This window comes from Phoxinus phoxinus, assembly GCF_949152265.1.
Source record: "Phoxinus phoxinus genome assembly, chromosome: 1".
In the NCBI taxonomy this organism is placed as follows: domain Eukaryota; kingdom Metazoa; phylum Chordata; class Actinopteri; order Cypriniformes; family Leuciscidae; genus Phoxinus; species Phoxinus phoxinus.
In genome coordinates, this window is record NC_136876.1 from 24,744,900 (window position 1) to 24,754,452 (window position 9,553).

A 9,553-nucleotide genomic window follows, 5' to 3' on the forward strand; every position below is an offset into this window, starting at 1 on the left:
ATTGATATGGGGATAAGAAATAGAGGGCATTTAATAACAAAATCGAAGTATTTACTTTACACAATATCCATAGCCGATGGAACCGGATTATCATAAATCATTTCAATCTTCATAAAGGTCATGACGACGAGATCACTCCCAGCACATATCACCAACAATGTGACATGAAGATGATCTGAAAGCAACGCATGAGAGCTGAACTGCCTATTCCTCCGACATACACAATTACAATAGCAACAACTTAATGTGAGTTTAAACGGACAGCGATCCGTCACACGAGATGCTAAAGTATCCAACACAACACAACTGCATCTTACGCGCCGCGCGCGACGGTCACATTCTCAGCTGCGGTTTAACGTTATATAGTCATGACAACAAAGGGCTACATTTCAGCACATCTCTAACAAATCATCCAGCCACCGTTCGTGTAAACATAAACACCCCGAAACGTTGGATCTGGGGATCATTTCCGAGAGAGAATGGGCCCGTTATGACGGCGGACCGTGAGGAATGAATGGTGCGCGATGAACGGGGAAATTCCGCCTTACCGGCTGCTGTTTTTGTCGAATGGACGCTTTCCCAAGCGGCGGCTGGTGATGCCTCCTCAGGAAGCCGCTCTTCGGGTTCTCGCTGTAGGCTTTGTTGATGCCGAATCGGTCCCTCTTCTCTCTGCCGTTGTCTTTTCGGTCTTCTCCCGTGTCCAGACTGCTGAAGTTCCACACGATGAGCGTTTGGACCAGCAGCACTGTCAGCGCGGCTATTAACGCGGACCGCGATCGGCGAGCCAGCTTACGGGCGCACAGACTGCCGAACATCTTCACCCTGAAGCGGCGAGGTGCCACTGCCGTGCGCCGACAGTCCGCTTTGTGGCTCAGCGTCGCGAAAGGAGCGTGGAGAGGGAGAGAGGGGGCGGTTGGCAAGGGCTCCGCTGGAGGAGAGAGAGAGAGCGCGCGGATGAAATATGGCCTGCGCCCCCTCGCGGTGACACAGGTAAACTACACGGGGGTCATTCCATGTAATGGGTGCCTTCTTATCAGTTCAATATAAACGTTGTATCAGAGAAAGAGAAACTATGACTAAATTGTTGTGTTAGAGTTTGACAGTTTTGCAGTTCATTACCATCCATGTGCTCAAGGCAAGGTCATGACTCTACAAAGGGTTTATTTAAAAGAGAATGTATACATTAATTACTATATGTGTTTTTCTTCTTACCCAGATGAATCACAGGCAATTCTAGACAAAACAAGACCCTACAGTATCACAATACTTTTGTTTTTCAAATATATCAAAAGGCTAGGGAACTGTTTGTCATACAATATATTTGTTCTGTTTTCTTTCCAGTTTAAGTATTATTTTATTACTTAACAGTTAGTTAATAGTCATGTGCCTCAACAAGTAAAGTCATAACATAATGATACTGTACATTTGCAAATCATTAGCTAATGATTAATTAAAGCAGACAATTTGAAGTTGAAGTACATGGCTTCAACTCATTGTGGTAATTAACACATTAATTTACACTATTAGTTAATAAAATATGTTATTAAGGAATTAACACATTATGCACATTTAATTAATGACAATTCATATATTACTTTATCTATTAATCATTTAGAATCTGTATTAGTTGCTAATGCAGTAATCATTAATTAATGGTTTAGTTCTTCATGAGTCACATATTAACACATGATTATTAGTTAAGCATGAATTAATGCATATTAGTGCACCCGTATTGTAAAGTGTTACCAAAAATTATTTAATGCTGATATTTCTACAAATATAAAGACGGTTATTATGATATGACACATTAAATATATTTACATTTGTGCCACTAGAAGTGTTTTTAATAAAATATGTCTACCAAAACCTAAATAGAGGAAATAAAAATGTTTGCTTCCATTAGCATTTTTTTTGTTTCAAATAAAAAGTGCAATTGTTAATATAGCAAAGACATGAATGACAGACATCCTCATGAAGAAAGAAGAAAATAAATACATTTACTGGATTTTTGTAGAAAAATGCTTAAAATAGTATCAGGGCATATTTGGGGAATGACCCATGTGATGTTTTTTTGAAAGGATCAGGAAAATCTTGCTGGCTCAAGATGAAATCTTTTGCGAGACTTCTTGTAAAATGTAAATAGAAATAAATCTATAAAAATACCCCAAACCACAAAATACTGTGTGTCTGTGTAAAAAAATTTTTAGGTTCCCCTTTTTGGTCAGTCATTTCACATGGTTGTGTGTGCAGCTGTATGAGCGAGAATAGCCTCATGGGTGAAGATGAATGGCAACATCATCTTTCAAACAGCCTTTATTATTGTTCACCCGATCAATGGCTGCTAATTGATAGTGTTAACCTGTCAGATTTAGAAAAAGAGAGATAACCCTGGAGAACCATCAAGATGATTCCCAATACAATGGACCCAGGTGAAGCATCGCCTACAGTTTTTTAATCAAGACTGAGGCCATCTTTCATCCCCCACGGCACAGGCTCGCACGACAACGAGACTCGGTTTCCATGGGAATACCCTCAGTGTCCCTCTTCCTTTCCTCTAGAAGTTCGGGAGAGAGAGATATCTGAGAATGCGATTCTGCTTAGACATCTCAGAGCTACGCGAGCACTGCTGTTTGTTCACAGCATTCTTGACATCATTAAAGTTGAATCAGCAACCCCGATGTGGCTGCTCTATAATTCACAGCTCTCTCATTGAGATGGAGATCACAAGGCTTTGATGAATTTGAAAGAAAGCACAGGGCACAGTCACACTTCATTCCCCCTCGCAGAATGGCTGTGGAACCGGCAGAACGTCCCCCGGGCAGCAGATGCTGAGGTGTGCAGTTACGAGGGGCTACGGATGGCGACATTCACTGTCAGTATATGTGCGAGTGGGTCGTTAGATCTGGCAGAAGAGGAATTGGAGTAAGATGCCAGGGAACTCGTGCCCTTGGGCAGACGTTCTCTCCATATGCCTCCTCTGCAAGAACTCCTCATGGTCTCCAAACCAATCTTCTCTGCTCCAGGGCTCCTGGTGAACTGATGGCAACAGTTTGCATGGCTTTTTTCATTAAATATCATTAAGTTGACATGGCTAAAATCTGCCATCATTGTAACATTTACCTATTTAGATTAAGTACAGTACCTTACAAAAGTTTGGGGTCAGTAAGATTTTTTTTTAAAATAAAGTCATTTATGCTCACCAAGACTGCATTTATTTGATCAAAATTACAGTCAAAACACACTCAAAAAAATTCTGGGTTGTTTTAACCCAATTTTGGGTAAAATATGGACAAACCCAGCCATTGGGTTAAATTTTTAAATAGCATTTTTGATCCAATGTTTGGGTTTGTCCATATTTGACCCAAAATTGGGTTAAAACAACCCAACATTTTTTAGAGTGCAGTAATATTGTGAAATAGGCTATTAGTACAATTTAAAGACACTGAAATAGTGTCACATGATCCTTCAGAAATCCTTCTGATATGCTGATTTGATGTTTAGGAAACATTTCTTATTATTATCAATGCAAACATTTGTGGTGCTTAATATTTTTGTGGAAACCATAATACTTTTTTTTCAGGATTCTTTGATGAGTAAAAAGTTTAAAAGCTCATCATTTATTTTAAATAGAAATCTTTTGGAACAATTTATTTATTTATTTAAAAATATATAGGCCTATTTGTCCTAACTTTTAAACAGTATTATATCTGATTTCCTACGTTTTATCAACTTAATGGCATGGCAAGGAAATTTTGTGCTGTCTAACTGTATCGACAAAACAGGAACATTCATCATAAGATAAAAACATGATGCATGAAATACCTTAAATGACACTCACACAGGCCTTAAGACACCTATTTTCTCCACTCCATGGTTAAAAAATTAGGTGCACGTGATGATGTCAACAGTTTGCAAAGGTGTTTTTTTCATTAACTTTTTTTTTATTTCAAGTAAATAAAAAGACATTTAAGTAAATATCTTGAATGAACTTCAAATGTCAAGTTGCCATGACTTACATTATACCAACAATTTAGAAAGATTTATTAAGGATCAATTTAAAAGGACATTTTTTTACATTCCCTTTATTTACATGGTTTTAAACTGTTAGGCTATATAAAAAAAGTATGTTTCATTAAACGTAATGGAGAACCGACAACACCACAAGAATATTTGTTTCAAGACCAAACTGAAATACTTTGAAATGACACAGACATCAAGACTTAAAGGGATAGTTCACTTTAAAATTAAAATTCTGTCATCATTTACTCACCCTCAAGTTGTTTCAAACCTGTATTCATTTATTTCTTCTGCTGAACACAAAGAAAGATATTTTGAAGAATGTCAGTAACCAAACAGTAGTCTGTACCCATTGACTTCCATAGTAGGAAAAAAAAATACCATGAAAAGAATAACATTTACTTGATCATTTTGAGTGGAATAACAAACTAATTCTGACACAAGACAAGAAGTTACTTAACGTGACAAAAAAAAGATAAAAAAACATAGAAATTAAACCAGCAAACAGTTAATCAATGCACCATATGGATTATTCCTACCAGGATTTTTTTTTAAAATTCAGTGTACAGTAGTATATTTTTACATAAAAAAGATGAATTAAACTCATCTGCTATGCTTTTTGGTCTTAATAGAAAAGCAACATTTAGATGCTGTCAAGTAAATATGATTATTTGTGCATATTTCCTTGATCTAGGAACCTTTTTTTTTACAGTGTAGTCCTGCCTCTTTCTCTTTGTCCGCCTTTCTGTCGATGGTGACAAACAAGTTCTCCATGTATTGACAGGCTGATCCGCTGAGCCTGTTGCGTTGTAAAGCACATCTGTTTCAGTTTCACCAGCGGTCACGAAGCATCTCCTGAATTCTCTGCACTTTGAGGGCTGCAGCCCGTAGACAGTTAGATCACATCCTCAGACCTCCACTTCATTCACTCTCTTAAGACCGTGGAGAGCATTCGAATCGGTCACGGCGATAAGAGCGCAGCTGTGAATAAATACATGGATCAGTGAATCCCTCCCTGAAAGGGACATCAGTAGTTATGCTTGCAAAATCATTTAATTTTCACCATCCTTATCAAAAAGATTCAAGAGTGGCTAGATAATGGAAATCTCCAAGCGAGCACTATACTGGTTCTTCTTTCTCACTGTTCTTGTTTCTATCTCTTCGTCATTTCAAGCATGACATCTTTGAATCCTCCCACTATTAGCCTCAGCTGACTCATTCACAGTTGTAATTCCATACATCAGATCCACCGCTGAGCCACATCAGGCCGAGCCGAGGCAAATGACGCACTATCAGGTTGAACCTCTGACCCTTTGCACAGTCCCGAGAGAAAGAAACAGTGACACACTCATCACAGTCAACCATGAAACACTCAAGCATTCCCAGGCACGGCGTTCACTCAAGACTGGAGTTAAATTGCTGTATTATGTGGATGCGAGAGGAAATTAAGAGTGTTGTGAGAAAAGGCCTATGCAGCCCGTTCGGCCCGTTGTTTTCGTACTTTCCTATAACGCAGGCCGTGATTTATGGCATCGCTCATTGAAAGTGGGAGATTGAAGTCATAGAGCGCTTCTCATCAGGGCCCCGCCACTGACCTTGACCTCAGACACCGCTGGGCTCTCATCTGTCACAGCGCTCGCATCCGTCAGTATCCTGGCTGCTGATACGGATCCTGTGCTTACAGACAGGGCTCTTTTTTTGTCCCCATTTATCGATCCGCTGAATAATTTATCATTGTTAATTTTCCCTGACAAATTGTTTCCTCTCTTGCTCACGTTTCCTGTGACGGCTCGGAGTTCATTCTGTTTTTGTTTGCGTTCAATCTGACATTGTGGGTTATGAGGTAGTGATTCTTTTGGCATCTGGAAGAGATGCTTTTGTATTATGGTTTTTCTCAATCGCTTTGGCTTATTATTATTTTTAAACAGGTTTAATAGTCTCAACGTCGAACATCAAAGTGCAATTGTCACAACTTCAAAGTAACCTTATTGTGTCAGTAAATTGGCCAATGGTACCAAAAATGTTACAACTTTTTTTTCATCAAGTGAGCTGTACTGGTGAAATAAAATAAGTGTAAGGTTTTTTTTAACCTTTTTTTTCAAGTAACAAAAATGTTTTTTAATGATTTTATTTAAAGGCACAGTATGTAATTTTCACTGCTAGATGCCGCATATTCAAAACAATGACAAAGGCATAGCTTGATGACGCTATGGAATGATGGGAGTTGTTGTCTTCACCCCCACTGCCAATGGAAATCAATCCGATGGGACTCACAAATTATGTTCATGGATGAGGTAATAAAATAAAGATTTATCACATCATTGTATTTCATTCTAATGAATTATCTGCAAGTAACGTAATGTTTAACGCTAAATTACTAATCATACATGTCACTTTTTTTGTCAAATTAAATGGTGGGGTAACACAGCTCACTTTTTACATGTTTAAAACAATCATACTGAAAGTACATTTGAACGTACCCACAGCATTTGCAAAAAGGCTGACACTGACTTACTATTTATGTTTAACAAATACTTCAATGAAAGTAAGTACCCCCTGTGATGAAAATCAAGTTTTTTATGTTGTTCATGTCCATCAGGTGTTTTTAATATGCTTTAATACAAACCATGTGTAAATGAATGAGTCAACACCATTGCTGAGTATTTTGTCCTTAAAACTGCAGTGAAAAAAGACGGTCGCCAATGTTTCTTACGTCACAAACTACCTTGTAACCAATCACGTCAACGTGCGGGCAGGCTTTGGCATATCATTAACATAGGTTATATATTTGAATATTTTCCTTAAATAACATGTACTCCCTAACTACAAGTGCTACTATTCTCATATCATAGCCCTATATAACTGTGATGTTCTGCAAAACAATAAGCTTTAAAACACTTTTTTCTTACTGTTGAAAATTAGATCACTTAATGCAAAGATACATTGCCAGTGTAAGCTTCACAGTAAATACCTCTACATCACTCTTGTCAATATAGTCCATATCAACAACAAAAATGTATCTTGATTTTATCCTATGATGAGGTACATGCCTTTCTCCACTGACGTTCTGAGTTGTTCAAAGCGTTTCTAAGGATGCTTATTTAGAAGCCAGCTGACAGACTCTGAGATGGAGAACGGGAATATGGTTTGTGTAACATTAGCAACACATTATTGGCTTTTTGTCAAGCAAAAGGCTAATCATATTAATTACTGTTATGTGTCCGACGTTGTAAATAGCGATACATAAAACGCATTACCATTCTGATACATCAACATGTAAACGAGCCTGTATGAGTGAGTGGAGGCGGGGCTCATTTGCATATTCATGAATCCATGTATACTAAATGAAGAAAGGGAGTAGAGTTATATTCAAGTTATTTTAAAGCATGAATAAAACAACTTTCACATGATAAAATATTTAAAATATGCCATTTTGGTGATAAAAAAAAGAGTTTTAAGGGATTCAATTATTGACTACAGGGAGACTTTAATTGCAATGCCATAGACTTGCCACGATGAAAAAAATATATAACGTGTGTTAGTGGTTTTTGGATATTTTAATGCAAAAATCATACATATCGTGCCTTTAACTAACCCTGACACTGACTGCTTACTATATTATACTACAAGAATGTCAGATTTGTCCAGCTCAATACCTTTGTGTATTACACCGAGCATTTTGGATAAATACTTCAATAGTTGGTCAAATTAATGGGGGAAAGTCAACGGTTGTTTGGCAAGATTATGAACCTATTTCACCACTATGGCAGGTCATTTGCCAGTTTAGCAGACAAAACAAGCACTCAAATCATAGATATTTATGGAATATATATGTACAGTATGTCTAACATGTATATCTAAAGTCACTTTTTCACACAGTTCTCCTTAGCAATTTTTAGCTTGGCAGTGCAGTACATTTCACATCCAAAATACACTAAAACATGAGAAAACATGCAAATTGGCCTGTAGGCACATTAAATTTGGGTGAGAAAACTATTAATGTAATTGAAAGATGTGATTATTGAATGCATTGAATAAGTTTTGAAAAGGTGACCAAAGTTACAAAGAGTAACGGTTTGAGGGGAGTGGTTAAGCGATTAACCAACCCAAGCCGTCAAACCTATGTCATCAGAAAAAGAACCATTCCAGACCCGGAAGTAACTTTTCAGACTTTGATTAAAGATAACTTCGGCAAACAATTTTTTTCTGTGTATTAACTTGCACTGATTAATTGTTCACCACAAGACTAGTAATATCCGCTAACAAAGTAAATAGGGTCAATTTTGATTTCATGCCGACTTTAAGCCAAAGCGATTGAGAAAAGCTGTAAATTGCATACTCTGGCAGTGAAGGTCAGGGCTGTTAGATGTGTCTATCTATCGCTCAGTCTCCTTCCATTGTAAGCCACCTGTGCCTCCTCATGCTTCTTTGACCTTCCACAGCTGCCACAGCACCTTGGGGCAACGCCCCCTCATGCTCCACAGGGGGCTCCAGCCGTGACAAGGCCATTCATTTCCCACGATGCACCTGCAGCCCTCCTGCACACCCTGCCCGGAACCTTGTTAGAGCAATAAAAATAGTAGCATGGAACAGAATGGATGCAGAATAGGATAGGGACAAAAACCTACCACACCAGCCAAGATATTCTCATAGGACTGCCACAGTTCAGCAAAGCAGGTTAGACCAATTAAACAAGCGTCAGCTGCTTTCGCTGATTAGCATTCACACCCCACACTGTGCAAGAGAGAGAGAGAGAGAGAGGGAGAGGGAGAGAGAGAGAGAGAGAGAGAGAGAGAGAGAGAGAGAGAGAGAGAGAGAGAGAGAGAGAGAGAGAGAGAGAGAGAGAGATTATTTCATATGGAACATGTTTCATATGGAGCAGCTTCTTAGGCTCAAACATAAGCTAATTTATTGAGCCAGTTAAGCAAAGCAGCCAGGGATAGATAGCGGGATGGAGAGTGAGTATTATGTGGCGGTGTTATGGCTTGTTGCACAAAGTTTAATCACGGTTGGACGTCCCCGCACACATTCATCTGTGGGATTACACCTCTGACAGGAAGACGATGCTTCACATACTGATAAGAGTTTGCTTTTGTTTTTCCCCCCGTTGTCATCACAGCTCTGTTGCTCTTCACTGCACCCGGTCGTCTAATTCTCCCCAGGCAGAGGTCATTACATTTCCTGTCTAAGCGTGAGTATTTGGGCTACACAGATCGATGGTCTTGGTAAATGCCAGTTGAGACTGTGTGTTGGGTCCGTTTCGAGACTAGTCAATTGCGACATGTGCAGGATTTAGGTGGCCAGATTTACAGGACATGCTCGACAGAGGTGATTGTGGAAGGGAGATCAATGTCTCCAATGGCTCGCCTTTGTCACTCTGGGAGCATTTGCAGTTCACAGGAGGGGCAAGAGGATCTTTGTTGTGTGGGTTACTCTCAGTGTCTTCTGTAAAGCAGTGAATCTCACAAAACCCGCTAGGAAGACGTCCCAGATTGAGAATGTAAAGAAATATAAAAAGAAAGAAAGAAACTTCAAC

General features: G+C 38.8%; 1 protein-coding gene across 1 annotated transcript in view; it reads right to left on the bottom strand.

The window, feature by feature from the left end:
* The window catches only part of xylt1 (xylosyltransferase I), a 60,445-nt gene extending 59,518 nt beyond the window's left edge, over positions 1–927 (bottom strand). The window contains exon 1 of the mRNA XM_079609536.1: positions 549–927. Within this exon, the coding sequence (XP_079465662.1) occupies positions 549–815 (267 nt within the window). The 5' untranslated portion in view covers positions 816–927. The remainder of the gene's footprint in view (positions 1–548) is intronic.
* Positions 928–9,553: the final 8,626 nt, after the last annotated feature.